Source organism: Falco rusticolus, chromosome 6 (assembly GCF_015220075.1).
Source record: "Falco rusticolus isolate bFalRus1 chromosome 6, bFalRus1.pri, whole genome shotgun sequence".
NCBI lineage: Eukaryota > Metazoa > Chordata > Aves > Falconiformes > Falconidae > Falco > Falco rusticolus.
Genome location: NC_051192.1, coordinates 80435504 through 80457749, shown reverse-complemented (window position 1 = coordinate 80457749; position 22246 = coordinate 80435504). Strand labels below are relative to the sequence as shown.

At 37.9% G+C, this 22246-nt stretch overlaps 1 protein-coding gene across 1 annotated transcript in view; it reads left to right on the top strand.

Moving 5' to 3' along the window:
* COL12A1 (collagen type XII alpha 1 chain) overlaps positions 1 to 22246 on the top strand; it is a 106349-nt gene that overhangs the window by 39726 nt on the left and 44377 nt on the right. The window contains 21 exon segments of the mRNA XM_037391817.1: positions 2383 to 2504; positions 5173 to 5322; positions 5408 to 5527; positions 6063 to 6227; positions 6418 to 6564; positions 7215 to 7354; positions 8569 to 8698; positions 9747 to 9892; positions 10169 to 10298; positions 11093 to 11232; positions 12025 to 12154; positions 13540 to 13679; positions 13959 to 14091; positions 14192 to 14218; positions 14529 to 14671; positions 17115 to 17244; positions 18121 to 18260; positions 19372 to 19501; positions 20207 to 20349; positions 20738 to 20867; positions 21800 to 21942. Of these exon segments, the coding sequence (XP_037247714.1) occupies positions 2383 to 2504; positions 5173 to 5322; positions 5408 to 5527; positions 6063 to 6227; positions 6418 to 6564; positions 7215 to 7354; positions 8569 to 8698; positions 9747 to 9892; positions 10169 to 10298; positions 11093 to 11232; positions 12025 to 12154; positions 13540 to 13679; positions 13959 to 14091; positions 14192 to 14218; positions 14529 to 14671; positions 17115 to 17244; positions 18121 to 18260; positions 19372 to 19501; positions 20207 to 20349; positions 20738 to 20867; positions 21800 to 21942 (2779 nt within the window).

Here is a 22246-nt window from a genome sequence, read left to right as displayed (position 1 = left end):
CTTTAGTTCTTGATTCATTTTCTCAGAGGCCTGGATTTATAAAGTAGGCTTCAGACCATAACCAAATCTGTTATGCAAATATAATAATTATGTTAAAAATAGGATCATGAAAAGTCATAGAATCATAGAATGGTTTGGGTTGAAAGGGACCTTAAAAATCATCTAGTTCCAACCCCCTGCCATGGGCAGGGACACCTCCCACTGGACCAGGTTGCTCCAAGCCCCATCCAGCCTGGCCTTGAACACTCCCAGGGATGAGGCATCCAGAGCTTCCCTGGGCAACCTGCTCCAGTGCCTCACCACCCTCACCGTGAAAAATTTCTCCCTAATTTCTGATCTAAGTCTACCCTCTTTCAGCTTTAAGCCACTGCCCCTTGTCCTATCACTACATGCCCTTGTAAAAGGTCTCTCTTCAGCTTCCTTGTAGGCCCCCGTGTGGTACTGGACAGCTGCTATAAGGTGTCCTTGGAGCCTTCTCTTCTCCAGGCTGAACAACCCCAGCTCTCAGCCTGTCTTCATAGAACAGATGCTCCATCCCTCTGATCATCTTTGTGGCCCTCCTCTGGACTTGCTCCAACAGGTCCATGTCCTTCTTATGTTGGGGGCTCCAGAACTCCATGTAGTACTCCAGGTGGGGTCTCTATGACAGCTCATCAAAATCTGTGTTAGAGGGGGACAAACCTGCTGGCCATGCTTCTTTTGACACAGCCCAGGATATGGTTGGCTTTGTGGCTGCAAGCACACGTTGCTGGCTCATATTCAGTTCTTCGCCCACCAGTACCCCCAAGTCCTCCTCTGGGCTGGTGTCAGTCCATTCACTGCCCAGCCTGTATCTGTGCTTGGGATTGCCCCGATCCACGTGCAGGACCTTGCACTTGGCCTGGTTGGACTTCATGAGGTTTGCACAGGGCCACCCTGTCAAGGTCCCCCTGGATGGCATCCTTTCCCTCCAGCATCTTGACCACATCACACAGCTTGGTGTTGGCGGCAAACTGGCTGTGGGTGCGCTCAGTCCCACTGTCCACGCTGCCAACAAAGATGCTAAACAGCACCCGTCCCAGTACAACCCCTGAGCAGCGCCACTTGTCTGCCTTGGACACTGAGACATGGACCACAACTCTTTTGAGTGTGACCATCCAGCCAATTCCTTATCCACCAAGTGGTCCATCCATGTCTGTTTAGTTTAGAGACAGGGATGTTGTGTGGAACAATGTCAAATGCTTTGCACAAGACCAGGTAGATGACATTGGTTGCCCTTTCCGCATCCATCAATGCTGTAACCCCACCATAGATGTCCACCAGATTTGTCAGGCACAATTTCCCCTTAGTGAAGCCATGTTGGCTGTCACCAATCACCTCCTTATTTTCCAGGTGCCTTAGCATGAAGGATCTGCTCCATGGTCTTGCTGGGCATGCAGGTGAGACTGACTGGCCTGTCACTCTGTAGGTCTTCCTTTTTAAAAATGGGAGTTATGTTTCCCCTTTTCCAGTCAGTGGGAACTTCACTGGATTGGCACGACTCCACAAATATGTCTAGTAGCTTAGCCACTTAATCTGCTAGTTCCATCAAGACCCGCAGATGTATCTCATCAAGTCCCATGGACTTGTGCACTTTTAAGTTCCTTAGATGGTCTCAAACCCAGTCATCTCATGCAGTGGGCAGTTCTTCATTCTCTCAGTCCCTGCCTTTGCCTTCTGCAACTTGGGCAGTGTGGCTGGAGCACTTGCTGGTGAAGGCTGAGGTAAAAAAGTTGTTGAGTACCTCAGTCTTCTGCATGTCTGGGTAGCCAGGTCTCCTGTTTCCTTCTGGAGAGGGCCCAAATTTTCCCTAGTCTCCCTTTCCTTGCTGACGTACCTATAGAAGCTTTTCTTGTTGCCCTTGATGTCCCCGGCTAGATTTAATTCTGTCAGGGCTTTACCTTTTCTTACTGAGAATTGCTCAAACAATTTCTCTGTATTCCTCCCAGGCTACCTGTCCTTGCTTCCACCCCCTGTAGGCCTCCTTTGTGTTTGAGTTTGTCCAGGAGCTCTTTGTTCATCCATGCAGCAGTCCTTCTAGTGTGGTGTTTTTTGGTTTTTTTTTGTTTTTTTTTATTTGCCCCCTGACTTAAAATTTGTTGGGATACATTGCTCTTGAGGTTTGGGTCTTAAATTACTTGAATGAAGGCTATACATTTTACGTATAGAGTCTAGAATCAGCTTTTAAATTATCAAAACTTTGCTGTCTTGTGGAAGAGCTATTCTTTGGGCTTCAAGTTTTAGCACCTTCTTTTCCATGGGGGATTGTTTTCCTGTGAGAATTTCATAAGTGAAGTGTCAGCATCGAGTAGCCAAATTACTTCAGTTACGGTACATTTGTTTATTTTACATTTGTTATTGCAGGGCAGGAACTACCTATAAGGTAAATGTTTTTGGAATGTTTGAAGGAGGAGAGAGCAGCCCCTTGGTTGGACAAGAGATGACCACACTTTCAGATACTACTTCGGAGCCATTTTTATCTAGAGGTAAACATGGTTGAATTGAAGAAAAGGCAGTCTTTTTGGATAAAAAAAAGACCAAATATTTGCCAGTGTTTTCTTGCCATTTTTCTGATAAATGCGCGTAAATATTTATTTACAGGATTCAGTATACTCCCTACCCTGATGACATAACCCCTAGTCTGAAATGACCACTCAGTGTGCCCCAGTCCATGGTTCTAGTCCTTTGCACCCTTTAGATGATCTTACAGAGATGATAACTCAGGAAACCCATGTTTTGCTGATTACTCAAACCCATCTGCATTGCATTTTCAAGCTATCCACATCTGTGTTAAATCACATAAGGTCAAATTCTTGAACAGAGATCATGGCTCATCTACAGGGGTGTTCACAGGAGTAGAACAAGGAATTTTAAGCAGGTCTTTAGCCCTTTGCTTGCCCTTATATGATGACTTTTCCTTTTAAGACTAAGATGACATAATGAACAAAGATCTGATAGTTGGGAATCTCCCAGTGTTATTGTGTATTATTTAAGTTTATATTCAACATAACCAGTATTTAGGTTGTTGGTGTTTGGTTGTTGGGTTTTTTTTACTATAGAAGGAGGAGATTTAGTTCAGAAATGCAGTTGCTGAGTGCTCTCCAGTATCTGGGAGTTTCTCCCTCTGTAGCTAAACCTTCCAGTCAAAGTTTCTAGAATGTTATGATACCTGATCCCTTTGTATGGTTAACGGGCCTTTGCATGCTAATATTGTGCCCACCATACTCTCAATTAGTATTGGATGAAGAGGGTTTCAGGGCTCAATTCTCCTTCATGGAAAGTGTAAATAAGCAGGTCTTTGCTTCGTAATAGCCAAGTATACACTTAGATGTAAAAGCTTTTCTACTCTGTCCTTTCAAGGCTTGCAAAACTATCACAGAGAATTTGGTGAGAAGAAAGAAACCAACAGCAAAGGCTTTTCAGAATTAAATAAAGAAAAAAGGTTTCTGACAGTTGACTATATTCTTTTCGCTTAACCTCTTTCATGCCTTGTGTCCACACTGGGCTGTGTAAAAAATACTCACCTTGTGTAACTTTATTGGCAACATTTTAGAAACTTCTTAATTAATTGCTATCCAACTGCATCTACTACAAGAGGGTAAAACTGAGAAAAACTACATAACAGACCATCAGTGACATTAGAGTAAAGGTGTAATAAGAAGTCTGGCAGAAAAATAATTGCACCAAGTGGTTTGTTATTTTTTATTATGGCAGCTGTCATTTCTGTCTTCAGTGCTATATTATTTAAGCTAACCAGTTTTACAAATGCATGGATTTAAGTAATGGTTAATGTGAAGAATAAATTTTATATCTGGGACTGTAAATGTAATAGTTCATTATTTATTAATAGGGGGAAAAAAATCACCCTAGGTCTGGTGCCTTTGCTAGAATTTTCCATGTGGGGACCTATGGTAGTTGGAAGAAAGATAAAAGTCAAAATAGTTTAACTTTTATATTGTACATGAAGCTAACTTTAATTTCCATATTAAAGTTATGCATGCAATTTTTTGAACTAACATGGTTTTACTTAAAACCTACTCCCAACTGATTTTATTGTCCTGACTAAAGACTAGATCTATATTTTCTATGCAGAAGAAGATCATGCTTTTAACTCCCAGGTACAAGGAATAGTTATATTCATGAGTCTACAGTGTTGGATCAATTATGTGGAACATAAATGAAATCACAATATCTTTCAACTGTGATGAGTGTGGCTGATTTTTCTCAATGGGATTTCTTCCATATAAAGACCAGAAGCTCTGATGGCAGGAAGCCAGAAAATTTGCAGCTGGTAACACAATCTACAGGAAAAGAGAGAGAGCAAGGATATATTTTTTTTTTCCAAAATGGCTGTGGATAAAATCATTGTGTCTTTCTGTTTTGTGTAAATATTTTGTGACTTTCCTTGTGATGAAAACAATATGATGAGTATTCTGTAATTTGTAAACTGAAGATATATGAAATAACTTCCTACCTTTTCAGAACATTGCAGCTTTATATAAATGTTTGTTCTTGCCCCCTCTCTATCTCTTCACCTGTGTTTATGTTTGTGTATCTTCTCTAAATTGTGTTCTTTCTTTCCTGTATGTGCAAACTTCTATACCACTTGTATTACTATGTCCTTTTCCCCTGAAAATTCAGAAATGCTATTTATTTGAAAGTGGTTGTAATATATACTATTAACTCTACTATTACATAGTTGAAAATTAAGCAGTAGTTTAGCTATCTGTGACAGACTAAACCACTGTAAATCTGGATAATCTGATAATGCTCGCTGCTATGTCAGTGGTTAGTTTAGTAATCTTTTGCAAAACCTCTGAAATCAAGTTATCAACCAAAGACCAAACCAGATTATGACATAACAATAGAGAAGAGCACTGGCCTTGACATTTGTGAAGCCTTATTTATAAAACGAAACATACATGAAGAAATTTATACAGCTTTTGCCATGGAACCAGTGACTAGTGTGAATAACGTTCACAAATAGGTCATACTTGACAGCATGCCAGTGAATAAAACTAGAGTTATTTTGGAAGCTAACTCATGGCATATGTCATATAAAAGGATAGGGAAAGAAAACGATCATGCTAAGGCTGTATGTTTCTGGTTGAAAGCTATCATGCTAAGTTTTTATTTTTCTGGTTGACATGGCAGGTTTAGAATGTAGAACCAGAGCAGAAGCTGATATCGTGCTGCTGGTAGATGGCTCATGGAGTATCGGGCGGCCAAATTTTAAAACTATCAGGAACTTCATTGCCCGTATTGTTGAAGTTTTTGATATTGGTCCTGACAAAGTACAGATTGGTAAGTCCTCATATGTCGGAGGGAAAATGAGGAGTAACTGCCACACAGCCACATAATAACTGGGTAATGATGGCCTTTCTTCCAGGTCTTGCACAGTATAGTGGAGATCCCAGGACAGAATGGAATCTCAATGCTTACCAAACCAAACAGAGTTTGTTAGAGGCTGTAGCTAACTTACCATACAAAGGAGGGAATACTCTAACAGGTATGTTACACTTCCAGGATTTTTGTTAAGCTCCAATAAGAATAATTCGAGTAACTGACCACAGTACTGTTCGATGAGCGCAAATTTGTCCATGATGGAAGTGCCTTACAATTCAATTCAGTCTGGGAAGAGAACAGGCATATAAAGTCAGTGGAAGTCTGGAGAAATGTGATGGAGAAGAACTTGAGAGATTAAAAGCTTGTGTTGCTGTTGGGCTTATAAGAAGAAAAGGCACTTCCACGTGAGGGTTGGGATGAAGATGAGGTGAGGACCCAGAAGGGAGGCTAGAGGAGATCAGATAGGAGGGTGATGCATAAAAGGTAAGAGGTAAGAGACTTTGAGAGGGCTGCAACAGTATCAGTTGCTGATAATTCTAGATGATGGGCTGCAACTTGGTTCTGAGTGCTTCCAGAAGGAAGTAAATTGTGGAATGATGTTGTCAGAGTGAAATTATTGGGATGAAATGCTCTCTTTTACCATGACTACTATATGGAAATATTATGTAGTGATGGTTACCTTCTTTGTATCATGCTAGGAATGGCCTTGGATTTCATCTTAAAAAACAACTTCAAACAAGATGTAGGCTTAAGACCCAGAGCTCGCAAAATTGGTGTTCTCATCACTGATGGAAAATCACAAGATGATGTAGTCACCCCTTCAAGAAGACTCAGAGATGAGGGAGTGGAACTTTATGCAATTGGTAAGTATTATATGAAGAGGTGGCCTGCACCATCCCCCTTTTGCCCATCTGCTAAATGCCCAGAGAAGTGGCCACATACATAAACACCTAAAAAGGTATTCAAAGAATGGGTTTAGGGACTTAAATTCATGGCGTTATGTTTCATGGCCATAATTTCTAATAAGTTTTGTTTTCATGTCTTCTTTGTAAGGTATTAAAAATGCAGATGAAAATGAACTGAAGCAGATTGCAACGGATCCAGATGACATCCATGCTTACAATGTTGCAGATTTCTCCTTCTTGTCTAGCATTGTTGATGATGTTACCACAAATCTGTGTAACAGTGTGAAAGGTCCAGGTACGTCACATTTTCAGACCAATTCATCCTTTTTCCATTTATGTGCTTGCAGTGCTAATTCCTTTTTATTACTTATTGGGAACACTGTGTAGCCCTGGGCTGTTTTTTCAGCTGCTGGTGTGAGGAAGTTATGCAGACCACCTGGACTACCCTGCAGGGGTTCTTCCTTTCCTTTCAACAATGACTGTGTTATACCTAACGCAGCATGACATGGCTGGAAGTGCCTTCTTTTCTTCCAGACTCAGGAAGGATGTTACTCAGTGTGTCACCTTTTTGCTCACTGTGGCAGGTTCTTTGACGATACTCACCCAATAAGGAAAATTTCAACAGCCCGGCTCTTTTCAAGTATTAATGTCTGACGGTCCAAAAGCAAAGCTGAGCATGGAAAAACAGTAATGTTAGCTGGTGGTTCTACAGTGAAACACTGGTTTTGAAGGTGGAGTAGGAATGATAGGGACCTTGTTTGTTCTTGAGGGTATGATGGTGAGCTATCTCTTCACACAGTTTTAAGAATTCCTGAGGAAATAGAAACATGAGCGAGCACATAAAGTGGTTTTCCCTGCCCCCTCAAGCAATTTTTTTGTGCCTCATGTTTTATTTCTGATGATATAAGATAAATTAATAATTTTTAAATTTGCTTCCACTTGTAGGTGATTTGCCACCTCCCTCTAACCTTGTTATTTCGGAAGTGACACCTCGTTCTTTCAGACTGAGATGGAGTCCACCTCCTGAGAGTGTTGACAGATACAGAGTTGAATATTATCCTACCTCTGGTGGTAGCCCTCAACAGGTTAGTACCATATGTTCATCTCTGACATTGTCCATAATAACCTTGGACTTCCACATCACAGTAATATAATTCTGAAGTTTGTTCTGGGTATGGTATAACAGTAAATGAAAAAAAGCTCCCAAGGTCAAGAATATCATGCCTCAGTAAATGATACACAAAATTACGAAAATTAGGAGCATAAAGATGACTTTAGCGGTTTTAGTATCATGAATCCAGGAGTAAAATGTATTTCTGAAAAACCAGTTGACTTGTGTTTCTAGTAATTCCTTTCTGTCCATATTCCATTGTCATTTATTGGTTTAAATAAGTCTGTAGCAGAAATTTTCTGAGCATACTCATGGGTAGGCTCAATGTCCTTTTAGTACATTTTCTTGACAATAGAAAAAAAGGCAGTGGGTGATACAGGTTGTGAGGTAGTACTTAGATTAACATTGTATGATGGTACTTTGAATCTGTGCAGAAGCATAACCTCCAAACTGTTTAATGCACAGGGTCAAACTCATCTTGTGGTTATTTTCTACACAGAGAGCCAGCAACTGGCAACTCTTGATTCCAGGCAATCTGAATTGCTCATTATTCACTTCAACCACACAGAATAATATTTAGGAGAATGAAGTTAGGCATCTCTGTGTACCTAACTCTGAACTTCCCACCTCTGAATGTGGCTTTTAAATCTTAACTCAGATTTGACTCATGGAGAATTTAGTCTTAGTAAATCATAAAATCAGGATTTGGTCTTTGATTAAGGTTAGAGCAGTCATTCCAGTTCACACTGACTTTACAACTTGACTCTTTGCTGGCATTTCTGTTCTGCAAGGTGGTGCTAATGCCATGTGCTGCAACCATCTAGACTATCTTGGGTGTTTAAAACTTTTTTGTAAAGTGGTAACATACATCCCTGGCACTTTCTTTATGTTGCTGAGTAATATAAAAGTATAAACTATGTGTGAAAGCAGGATGCACAGTGAGTACTGCTAGATATATCCAGCTCTATTGAGAACAATTGCCCCTCTAAGGTTTCCCTACAGGTTGCTTTGCAAAAATAATGGTATACTGTCAGACAAAATACATAGAAGATTAAGACCATACCTATTTTTAGTTCCATACCATTGATTTTTGAAGGCTTTCATAAGGAATGATTTTTTTTTTTCTTAGAGATAAGATTACAAATGCATTTGTTGTACAGTGGCTAACATTGCTTCTCTTTTATGTAGTTTTATGTAAGTAGGATGGAAACAACAACAGTTCTGAAAGATCTGAAACCTGAAACAGAGTACGTTGTTAACGTGTTTTCTGTGGTAGAAGATGAAAGCAGTGAACCTCTAATCGGCAGGGAAACAACTTGTAAGTTAGAAATGGAACTTGAATAACATATTAACAGCCAGTTTGGCATCTGGGAAACTGTCCAGTAGAACTTTTAGCACTATGAGTTTTCTTCTTAGAAGAAGCAAAATTTTTAATTTGAATGACCAAATTGTGTTGTGTTACAGTGGTTGTTCAGATCTTGGCCAGGAAACTTTAGCAAAGTGAAACTGCAGTGTAGTAAAAAACGTTTGTTCCAGCTTTTTTCCAGGCTTATAAAGCATGACTGTACAAGACTAGAACAACAGACATGAATTACAAGACAGAGTTTATAAATTCCTGAAATCTGGTCATATACAAATGTGTACTCCTTCATTTTTCTACTATGTAATTAATTCTTGCTACTAGCAGCCAGAATACTATAGAAAATCGTTCTAATTTTATAAGATCAACAAAAAGCAATTCAACACAATTGTGTCACTTCTATGAGACATAACTGTGTTTCTATTATTAGCTGTCTACGTGATTGATTTTAGATCTATTTATGCTGAATGCAACACAGAGTGACTTTGCTGCCTCTTTAAGAATATTGAACGTTAGTTGTTCATTGCAGTTCTTTGATTGTTTTGGATTAGGCTTGGTATAAACCCTTAAAGTATGCATATGGTGTTTATGAAATCTATGGCAGCTTTTGATGTTTATTTAATAATTTCAGAAATATAGAAAACAAGAAGAAAGTACAAAAAAATCCTTTTACAGATCCAAAACTAGTCATGTTGTTTCGTATTGGAGCATTCATGTGAGTTAGTGTTGCTTTTTAGATTATTCAAGTGTTCCAATGCAGACTTGCAAGATAGTTTTAGCTATGTGCATAGCAAATCTTCAGCACATTCAGTATATGATAACCTTTATCTCATTCTTAAACTAAGCACCACTTAAAATACCACTACTTGCAGATCACCTTTCTACTACCTATAATTTACCCTAAATACCTATGTGCAGTATTCTCAGTGATACTTTCCTGTGATGTAAAATATGAAAGGTGAAGAAGGTGAAGGAAATAAATTAATATATATTTTCTATTTGAAAGTGCCAATCTCTTCAGTTAGAAACTTGAATGTTTATGACATTGGATCAACTTCCATGCGAGTAAGATGGGAACCTCTCAATGGAGCTACTGGTTATTTGTTAACGTATGAACCTGTGAACGCCACAGTCCCAACCACAGAGAAAGAAGTAAGAGAATTTGTCTTTATTTCCTGTATGTACCAAAAATAAATTAAGAAAAACTGATAGATTTCCTTGATCTATCATAATAGTCAAAAGAGATTGCATGTAGTTCTTGAAGTGCAGTGAACTTACAGGGATATTGTATACAATGACATCAGTCAGGAAGCTGTAAATATACTCTCAAACTCACAAACAAAATTCCCTTGAAGTGAAATCATTGCTTGCTTTTCTGCCATTGCTTTCTTCAGTTTTTAAACATGGTGTGTTATTTTTCATGTGCAGATGCGTGTTGGACCATCAGTGAATGAGGTGCAGCTGGTAGATCTCATCCCCAACACTGAGTACACTTTAACAGCTTACGTATTGTTTGGTGATATCACCAGTGACCCACTAACCACCCAGGAAGTGACATGTATGGACACCTTGATTTTTGCTTTGTTATTCTTTCAGCAATATTTAATTTTAGTTTTATTTAATGTAGAAATTTTTATATATAGTTTTGTTTAGAAGACCATCTTTTCCATGTCTTACGCATTTTATAATACTCATACATTTCTAAAAGATCTTAAAGGTAATTTCATTGAAAAGGGACCAACTATTAAAAGGGAACATGAGATTTTCCCTTGAACAATGAAGGAAGTTGGCTTGACAATCTTGGGGTTATAGTGTTTTTAAAAGGTTTCAATTTTGCTTGCATTAACTTAGAAACCTTATTCCTGAATTCAGACATTCTCTTAGGTATAGAAAATGCTAAGGGAACATGTCATATCAAGAAAAAAAATTGAACTGATCATGGCTTCCTTTTTCATACTGTTCCTTAAACACTTCCTACTGGCAGAGGCATGTTTCTGGGCTTGATGCACACAGTATGGTTATTCATATGTTCTTAAAAAATGTTAAACCCTTAACCATACATGAAAAGTGGCTGTTGTCACCAAAAGTTATGCTCTTAAGCCCTGATACCTCTAGAAGTATTGTGCTTGTAATTTACAAAGGTGAAGCTACCATAATTTGTAACTATTATGCTCATTGCTGGGACAGTAAGCTCCTAAACTGTCTCATATAATTGCCAGAGTAATGAACTTCCCAGAAAGTTATTGCCTCCATTTCATTGAAATGCATGGAAAGAATTTAGTTCCTTCTGTGAGAGGCCTATACTTCTGCCATGAATAGCATTTTAACTTACTACTGTCATTATTTTTACAGTACCTTTGCCTGGACCCAGAGGCTTAACAATTCAGGATGTTACTCACAGCAGCATGAATGTCCTTTGGGATCCTGCCCCAGGGAAAGTTCGAAAATACATCTTAAGATACAAAATAGCTGATGAAGTTGATGTAAAGGAGGTAAATGACAGGAGCGTTTTTGAAAGTACTGGAAGACAGTTTTATTTTGGGGAGCTAGGTTACTAAATAGTAGTAAAAGAAGTACTATAAACCACCCTTGAGAATAAAGAGCATCAGTTCATGGTGGTTGCAAGGCAGTGATTTCCTGGAAACTGAATAAGTATGAGGTAGATTTCTTTGAGTACTCCCCTCTTCCTTCTCCTCCAGAGAGGAAAAAATCCTCAAACTGATGAGGTTTTTCCTGTGCTTTGATAAACAGCCATTTCTACTCTCTGCTTAAGTGTTGCCAAGCTCTAAGAACAGCTTACAATTGGAAGGAGAGGATTGTATGTCAGCCCCTTTGCCTGCTGTCAGAATATGTGTGAGCTTTGTTGGAGATATCTTTTGAGTCATGTGCAAGCGTTCCATAATTGCACTGCTAAGCACGAATCAGCTCTTGGAGAATTAAATGTGTTTTTTAAGGGAATGAGAATTTTCTAGAGACACAGTCTGCATCCTCATTTCCAAAAGAAAGAACCAGTGAAAGATCCACAAGTAGTACCAGTATTGGAGACAATATGCTTTGCAAGGGAGTTGGTAGGTAACACTCAATTCAGATGGAAATTTAGGGCTAAATGGCAAAATTAAATGCAGAACAGTTTTCTGGGTTTTCTGTTTTCTTTGTGGTGTTTTTTTTTTTTTTTTTTTTTTTTTTTTTAGCACAGGAATTTCTGCCATTTAATCAAATGCAGAGTCAGAACTTAAAATTCTGAAGTCATTATTTTTATTATATTTCATTATTTTTATTATTAGGTTGAAATCGACAGACTCAAAACCAGCACTACTCTCTCTGACCTTTCCTCCCAAACACTGTATAATGTAAAAGTTGTTGCTGTATATGATGAAGGGGAATCCCTACCGATAAATGCAGAAGCTGTTACTCGTAAGTTTTCCTAATATTCCTTCTTGGGTTTATTTTTGCCTTATGTTCTATGTAAGTTGTGTGTTTTGCAATATGTTACTGAGTTTAGGTGGAACTGTAATTTAACCTATCTGAGAAATATTTTACATGCGTTTGTAGCATTATTTGCAATACAATAAGCCCTGGGAATCTTCAATGAGTTCCGTGTCTTACTGCAGTAAATACTGAGCTTCAAATCTGCAGAGGTAATAGTCCAGCAACTGAAGCAAAATTAGTTCTATTTGGAGGCTGAAGGAGGAGTATAGGGGTAGAATTAGTAAGGAAATGTGAGGGCAGAGGAAAGGTTTAGGAAGTCTATGCAGAAACTTAAGAAAGTAAGAAGCTGGGGCATATGCTAGAGGATTATAGAGACATGATCTTGCTTCTGATCCAATAAAGTTTTTCTACCATGGAATACTAAGCCAGTGAGTGATCTCAACAAAGAGAGGCAAGGAAATGGTGTTGCACAAATGGTAAAAGCTGATCTCCATGCAAGAGAAGTGACAGACCGAAAGGAGAAAACTGATATCAGGGAAGCCCTCATCCTGATCTAGGCTTATGATTTAAGAAAACAGCTAATCAGAAGGGCTAGAATAGAAATTAGTTTGTTACCTTATCACTGCCCCTCACTTGGGGGGGGGGGGAGGAGGGGGCAGGGGAAGGGCAAAAATGCACATGCTGCCTCTTTTTTCTTCTGAATTTTTCATTTAGTAGCCTGGATTTTTTAGTAGCTAGAGTTTTTTTCCCTTGCTTTTGTGTTATGCTTTTCTTCTACAGCTGTGGTTTTGTGTGAATGTGTGTGTAAGGAAAAAGATGAAAGCTCTGCCAAAGAAATTATTTTTAGTTTCATTCTCTGGTTTTACCTATTTACGCATTTCTTCCCTGTGGCTATAATATTTTGCCTCCTTAACCTACAGTTAACCTCTGTGAATTCTTTCTAAATAAGTGGTTTAATGCAGTTGTGACTTATTTGGCTTATGTAAAGAATTTTAAAATCTGGAAGAAGCTCATGTAGGAGCTTGACCTCTGTGTGTGTGTGAGTTCGTAATCACTTCTTTCAACTCGAAAATGTAAAAGCTAGGACTTCAGTTGTTGTAAGTAGATGTGTAATTTGTGACCTCTACTGAGGTCAGTAGAACTATGTCTGTTTTATCAAGTGATGACCTAGTGATGTGACCTTATGAAGGACAATTTGGTTAGTGTAGGTGGGCTGGATTATATACAGCATTTTATTGCAGTCATTAGAAGTAGTGAGAGAGGAATCTGCTACATAATCTTCTAAATTCTTTGTCTGAGTAATTCCTTGGTTTAACTGTATTTATTTCATAGTTACATTTGGTGGAATACTTTTCCTTTTCTCATAATAGAACCTGTGCCAGCACCAGTCAATCTCAGAATCACAGATGTAACCACGAATAGTTTCAGAGGAACTTGGGATCATGGAGCTCCAGATGTCTCCCTATATAGAATAACTTGGGGACCCTATGGAAGATCAGAAAAACAGGAGGTAAGAATAGACAGTCACCTTAAGATTTTGAGGGCAGTCTCTCAAAGGGTATATTTTAAAAATCAGAAATGTAATTAATAAATGGCCTATAACTTCCAAGCCCTCTTGTTGTGGTCAATGGAAATTCAGTGAGAAGGTGTAGAACACATAGTAACAGCCACTTGTAGCACTGTTAATGTGTAAAATGTTACTCTGTTACATCCCACTCTGTTTTGCTTTGTTTGTTTTGGTTTTATTTTTTTTTAACCCTTTTTTTTTTTTTTTAAATTTCTCCACAAGACTATCTTAAATGGGGATGAGAATAGTTTGGTCTTTGAAAATTTGAACCCAGATACATTATATGATGTCTCAGTTACTGCCATCTATCCTGATGAATCAGAAAGTGATGACCTCATCGGCAGTGAACGAACATGTAAGTAAATAAAGGGTTTCTGCATGTTGTTATTCATAGTTATTAAACCAGAAGGGATACACATCCAAGAATTCCTAAAACTATTTCTATTTTTTTCTAGTACCCTTGGTACCTATCACCACGCAAGGTAAGAATCTGAATTTCCAGGTACAGTATTATGAAAGAAAACTCATAACTACCTTTTTCTAAACTATGAGGAACTTTGACATTAAAAAGATGAGATCATTTAATAAATATTATTGTGTATTTGGAAGAAAAATAAGCACTAGATTACCACATTTACTATTTTACAAACATTACAGTTTATGTTGTCTTGTACTATAATACATTCTGCTCTTGGTCAGGCATTCATGCAGCCCTAAAAGTATGAATGAAGTGTTTGTCCCTGCTTTTTGCTTGAATTCTGTATTTATTCTTTTCTTCATCACATTTCTCAGCCCCAAAGAGTGGCCCACGAAACCTTCAGGTGTACAATGCAACTTCACACAGTTTGACTGTGAAGTGGGATCCTGCCAGTGGCCGAGTGCAGAGATACAGGATCATTTACCAGCCTATCAGTGGGGATGGCCCTGAACAGTCGGTAACTAATTTTGAAGTGCTATAGTTATTCATCTTTAAATGATACGTCTGAAAAGTAATCCAGTAGGATAATTTATTTCCAAAGCACAACAGTGTGTGGTTTTCATCACAGGTCATCACAACAGATGACCTTTTAGGCGAAGTTTTTTATTTATAGTGAAGAAGTATATATTCCACCTTTTTCTTCCTCCCCTTTCAAATCCAAGATAGAATGCTCGTTATGGAGCAAAAATAACTTTGGATACTGCCTGTTTTCTTGAAAAACACATAGTCTATAGATATAACAAGAATAAAGTTAAAATGTGTTGTGGAACAAGTTAATCACCATATGAGACTACAAGTCACAGATATATACTTCTCACAGCAATCAGTAATATGAATTACTGTGACTAACTTCCACAGTCTAGTTTTGCATCGTTTTCATAGTGTGGTTTGTGTGCTGTCAGGGGGACTTTGCTATGGAACATATTGTGGACAGTTGAGGCTGTCTCTTACCATGCTAGGGACAGAATAACTGTCCAGAAGTGGCAGTTGCAAAAGCCAATCTCTGCAAAACATATGCTAGGGAAGTGTTTAAGGTGTTTGAGTGTCTTTTAATATGATTGAGCAGCTGTAATGATAGGGATAGCCAGCACCCTATGATCAGCCAGCTTTCCCTGCACTGTCAGCAAGAGCTGTGTTGACTACTGGCGGCCTACGCAACGCAGCCTGGGAATTCAGTCAGCCTGTTTATCAGAAATGTGTGCTACTTAAAAATGCCTAGTCTGCAGTGGGAGGCTGTTGTGGTTACTGCCAAATGACTCAGAGGAACAGTCTCAGATGAGAGCCATACTCATTTAGCTTGTTCCTGTATTCAAAGATCACACATATTCAGAAGCATATCTAGGAATGCTTACTTTAGAATCAGTTGGATACTTATGCCCCCATTTTTACTCTCTTCTGAACAGCACACATTTGAGTTGAGGTAATTGAACAGTTGAATGCAATTTTAGTGAGGAATTGCTAGAAGAATAAGGAACAGCAATAAGGTTAATTAATACCTGTAATTAATTGCTGGTACTGGAGAGAAAAAAGAATTACAAGCATTCTGTTGAAATTTGTGCAAATTAAAAACTTAATAGACTTAATTATTCACAACTGGACAGAGTTCAGCAGTGACAGTTGGAGAAGACACCTCTTTTTAAGGAGAGCACACAGAACACCTATGCTTTGTTCTTGACATTTTAATGTTTGTTTGCAAGTAATTCTCAGTCACATGATAGTAATTCCTTGCCTGCTTTTTTTGTGCATATTTGATTAAACTGCAGTTGCTGGGTATGCAGTAGCAGTGTGCCCACTGAAATATTTAAAATAGAATTTCTGTAAGTTTTTTTATTGCTCTGTCTGATATTTAATGGCCTCAGCACCAAGAAAGAGCACAGGTGATTTGAAGACAGATCTGCAAAAACTTCACACCAAACTCCAGAGACCATCACAATAATTTAGGCTCAGGTTTTAAAGGCAAATAGATACTAAAATATGGAGGCAGCCAATGATGGGATGCTAAAAGCACTTATGATTTGAACTAAAATTTGCAGAGTTGAGTACAAGTAAAAAAAAATCCTTGTAAATTAAAATAATATACTTCTATAACATTGTATAAATGCTCATTATAATTTCTTCATCATCAGAAGCTTTTAAGTGTTATGAGAAGCTTATTAGCTGAATAGGCTTTGAAAATGTGCAGATAGTCTTAACAAAGGATGCTCCTGATCAAGTGAAATTTCACGCAATTAAAAACCAAAAAGGTAATGATTCACAAATGCTGAAGATCAAAGTATTATTCTCAGTGCACTGTAAATATTATACTTGGTGGAGATTATAATCACAGGATTATATGTAAAAGAAAAATTGAAGTGAAATATGTATAATGATTTTGGACTCTTAACAAAGAAGTTTTAGAAACTGAAGTATCATGCTGTAAAGTTTTTGAAACCGTGGAGGGACATTGTTGATACTGTATCAAATGTACATTAGAGATCTATAGAGTGTTGTAATTTATTCTATGCTTGCATTCTGAGAGTGAAGTATAAAGAGTCCAATTCAAAGTCTGTCAAAATGAATAAAAGACTATTTCAATATGATATAGTCAGAGGCAATGCATAAAAACAGCTTTGTGCTGGCACAGAACTGACAGTTCGTATATAATTGTGGTTATATGCAAGTTTGGAGGTCTTAACACTGGCGTTGTGTCACTGGACTCTGTCTAAACTTGCTAAAATGAGTATGTACAAATATTATAATTGTTCAATCTGTCTACTGTCAGTGTCAGTCCCTGTGATATAGTGATATGTGATATAGTGTTTTTCACTCTGCATCCAATGCTTACATTCTTCACTACAACAGTAAGCATAAAAGGGGCAGCATAAAAGGGTTTTTAATCTTTTTCTTGTGTTTTACTGCAGACTGTGGTTGGAGGGCGGCAGAACAGTGTGGTGATACAGAAGCTGCAGCCTGACACACCATATGCTATTACTGTGTCATCAATGTATGCGGATGGTGAGGGGGGACGAATGACAGGACGAGGCAGAACCAGTAAGTAACTTGAGGTCTTCTTAGTAGATGCAAAACAATATTGATGTATTGCTTTTGAAATTAGCTGAGAAAAATTTCCTGTGTTGAAATTCATCCCATCTGTAATTTTCATTTGTCCTTTGATGGGTTTAAAGTATCTAATGTAAGAAGGTCTGTCCGTCTGCTGGTTGTAGAGAAACCCTGGACCACTACCTTAGACTGGATGCCCAGCTTTTAAGGCTGAGATAAACCCTAATGGTCCTATGGAACTTCTTCCTCATTTTGATCTGTTTAACTGTTTTATGGCACATTTTAGTAAACACCTTAAAGCATCTGAGGGCATGTGACTCTCATATGTGTGCTGGGAAGTTTACTATTTTCTTGTTAGCACCGTCAGTTCAGAGGCTGACCTTTACAGTATGCACTTTGAGACTCTACCATCTTGCGTTGGTTGACAGCATTGTTTTGATCGTGCTGTAGAAAGCGCTAAGTGATTTGCTACCAGAGGCACTTCAGGCATAAAAAACCAATCCACTATTTTAATTAGTTAATTATTTAACTATAAATTTATTAATTAATTTGTTTACTCCTGAGTCTACAATGGAAAGTCAGACATAGCAAGTATTTGGTGAGGAATTAAGAAAACAATACTAATGAACTTATTGTATAATTCTGAAATAGTGTCCAGAAAGGAATCTTTCTTATTATATTTAGTGTTCCTTATGCTGTTGGACAGGACTGATGTGTTGTTATTAATGAAGAAAAATACCATTTAACATGAACTATTAAACCTGGTTTTTAGATTTCGTAATGATATCTTATTGCATAAGCATGATCTGACAGCACAGGTGAGAGAATGTGGTTCTACATTTCTGACAGCTCATTGATCTGTTTTAGAACCTCTCACTACTGTGAAGAACTTGCTAGTTTATGATCCAACCACCAGTACTCTGAATGTGCGATGGGATCATGCAGAAGGAAGTCCTCGCCAGTATAAAGTATTTTATGGACCTACAGCTGGAGGTGCAGAAGAAATGGTAAATGCTTTGTGTGGATCTCACTGTCTTAGGCAAATTGCAGCTCATGGTGCTAATGTAAGAAATACTGCTGAGTGAAGTGGATCTTGTTTGCCTTTGCACTGGCTTTTTTTTGTTTGTAACTACCCTGGAGAAAATGCAGAGCACCTCCATGAAAGTCAGTTACTTCCATATGTATTACAGATGTTTGATTTTAATAGCAGACCTTCAGTGATTAGTTCTTAGCACGGGGATTTAATACCATGTACATTTTTTTTGTTTATTTATTCTTAGGGCAGTGCATGTGAATGTAAAGCTGACTTCAGAGTGTACAAAAGGCAATAAAGTTATCAGACCTCATTTCTACCAATTTTTACTGCTAAGAAGTCATGTGACTGTAGGCGGTCAGCTGGGGTGATATTTGTGAAAACAGAAAAATCCACACAGGTGTCTTATTCTAATCTCCAAAACCTACTTAATTGCTAAAGAGCTAAAACAATCTTGAAAATGGGAACCCTTATTGTAGGCTGGGAAAATACTGTTCTTTCCCGCTTGTGTTTCTTTTTCCACATCTGTGCAATTTGATGAGCCTGTGAAATGAGGAATGCATGAATTGCCACTGTTTCAATAGCAACTAGAGAGCTACTGATAAGTATTGTTAAATTGTTAAACGCTGTGGAGTTTTACTTTCTAACATGAGCTGCCTATTACTTATTGTGATTAGCATGTTGTAGTGTTATGTAATATTTTTTAAAATTTATTATTTATAAAGTGACCTTTTAGTGCCTCTGAGGTTCTGAATAGTAGTCATTAAAGAGATCACTGCTGTTCTGCTACTTTTATTAGTAGAACAGTATCTGGACCCAAAAGTGTAGATAGATGTAAGGTGTTGTATAGGAGAGCATAGGACTTAACAACCATTTTTGTTATGTCCAAGACAAACCCTTCTTGAAAGGCAATTCCAGAAGACACCATGAACCCTGTTGCTTCAGGGTTCGCCTTTTGTAAAGTTTTTATCACATCCAGTCTGGAAATCAGATTTGGTGGAGGAGTAAGTGAGATATGAAAAAGCTTAAACGTTTTCCACTTGTACACAAATGTTATGCCTCTATCTTTCTTTATAAATTTGTAGACCACAGTACCAGGAAACACAAACTATGTCATCCTGAGGACTCTTGAACCCAACACACCTTACACTATAACTGTGGTTCCAGTTTTCCCAGAGGGCGATGGTGGACGTGTCTCTGACACTGGAAGAACTTGTAAGTAAAATAGTCCTTTTCAAGGAAATGATAAGATTTTTTGTATGAGTGGCTCGAAAAATTAGAATTTGATTTTACATCAGATGTGGAAGTTTGTTTTCCCCAAAGCTAAATCATAAGTGAAAGAATCTCTGTTTACTTGCTTGGTTATGGTTGCAGCCTTGTAACTGTTTTCTTTGCTTATTCAGGTAGAAGCTTCCAGTCCACTTATCTCAGGCAAGCTCAGCTCTTATGTTGTGCAGCAAACTTACTGTTTACTTCCACACAACAGTAAAATTTTAATTATTGTGCCACTAGCAATACTGGTGAACAAATAGCAAATATTAGTGTTAATCTATGCTAAATGTCCATATCATGTATTTAAAATTTTCCAGGGAGTCTGAGCTCCTAATGTCAGCATAAGCTAAGACGTGTAGTTTGTGGCTATTTTTCCTATCTGTCTGATCAATAATAGGGTAAAAAATTGTAATGATCATACCTTCAATTTGCAGTATAAACATATGTACTTTGCTGCCTGACAGGGATGTTTGTAAAGTCTAATCACCAAGGTTCTTAGAACTGTAGATTTTGGGGTAGCAAAAGAAAAGTGTTTATCATGGGCTGATGTGCTTTTCAGCTTGCTTTGTTCACTGTTGCAAATTCAAGTAGGACTAGACCTTATGTAAGCAACTTTGTAAAACTTAATTTAAATTATCCTTGATCTAGTGGAGAGAGGAACACCAAGAAACATTCAAGTTTACAATCCCACGCCAAACAGCATGAATGTCCGATGGGAACCTGCTCCAGGTCCAGTACAGCAATATAGAATTAATTACTCTCCACTGTCTGGCCCAAGGCCATCAGAATCTGTAAGTAATTTAGTTTATGAGTGGGAGCCTGTGTATTAGTACCTGTTAGAAAATGTCCTTTATGTCAGTAAACCATGACAATTTACTTTTTTGGTTTGTTCCTGAATGTTTCTTCTTTTTTTCTGAATGGTTTTCATGTAAAATGTAAAAAATAACAAGTCTATTTGCAGAATGAGAGCTCCTTATGAATTTATCAATTTTTTTTGCATCTGCTCTTGAATTTTTATCAATATTATTTGGTTATTTTAGACTTGTATTATTTTTCTTAGAAAATGTGCAACATGGTTGTGTTTCCAATTTTTCTATATTTCATTGAAATTGTTTATTCTAACTAGACATAGTATAAACCAAAGCTTTTTTATATAACTGCCTTTTGTTTCTGTTTTAGATTGTGGTACCAGGCAACACTCGTGATGTGATGCTGGAGCGCTTGACTCCTGACACTGCTTACTCAATAAATGTTATAGCTCTGTATGCAGATGGAGAAGGAAATCCAAGCCAAGCACAGGGCAGAACATGTAAGAGGCAGTTAGTACCTGCTTTGTGAAAAATGTGTCAAAACTTGTATGTGAAGATTTTTTAAAATTGGTTTTAATCACAAATAGTATAAGCCATTCAGTGCAACTCTGAGATCAATGCATCTGAGTTATGGCTGAAGCCATTATAGGCCTCCATGGAAGGGAGCTTTTGCTGTGTTTTCTGGCAGTTGTAGTACATGCATAATCACCAATGTATTTTTCACTTGTGAAATAATCCTAATTTGAATGTTTTAGAGTTTAAACGCTGTTCTTTAAAATGTGATTACAGACAAATAGCAGATTGTATTTTGGAAAAAAGAAATAGCACATTAAGATGGGTAGAATTAGCTGTCAACAGAAAAAAATGTGCTTTGTGCTCTGTCTTACATAATTGTGTATGTCAGCCTCACCAGCTGTTTGTTTTTGCTGCAGATGCCTAAACACCAAAACCTCCTTGTTACAACTTAGCTTGTGGGATCTCGGTTGTCTTACACTTGGCTTCTTTAAAGTTCATTCTAAAAATAATGTGTAAAGAAGCTGTCTATGGCAGTAACAGGTCATCTCCCTTGCTGCTTCTATGTTTTCTCTATTAAATCCCCATATTCATCTAAAACTTGCAGATGTGACAGGCTATAGTTATACTTGTCTGCAAGAGTCTGAGAAGCAGAGTGTATGTAGATGCTCACTTTGCAGGTCCCTCTGATGTTCTCTGCCTTCCTCACTGCTCTAGTTCTTCCCATTAAAGCCCTATTTCTATTTAAGACCTTCAGGCCCTGTTATATTATCATTGACTGAATCTACCTCTATATGTTTATTCAGGGTTTCAGGGAGGGCCCTTAGCTTTGGCTTCTGGGCAGCATTTGAATTAGTGAGAGTGATGCTGAACTGGAAGAATCATGCTCTGTAAAACCTTCTGTATTTTCTTTCCTTAGTGCCTCGCAGTGGTCCGAGGAACGTGAGAGTGTTTGATGAGACCACAAACAGCCTTTCTGTACAATGGGACCATGCTGATGGGCCAGTCCAGCAATACAGAATCATATATTCACCCACTGTGGGAGACCCTATTGATGAATATGTAAGTTCTGTAATTCCTTAGTAAGCACCAAGATGTTCTGTTTATTCTTTAGGCTACAGAAAAACAAAGACACCTGCTCTACATGTATACACTTTGCATGCTCTATGGGTTCTTTTGTCATTGTCAATGCTGAGAAGCCATGGTTTGTATGAAACAGAGGCTTTTTTGTTTTCTTTTTCTACTTCTTTTTTTTTATGAGATTGCAGACCATACATGATTTAATGAGCCAATTTGTGTGCAAAACAATGTTAAATACATGATTCACACATTAATCAGAAGATTGTGAGCAGAATCTGCTTCCTAA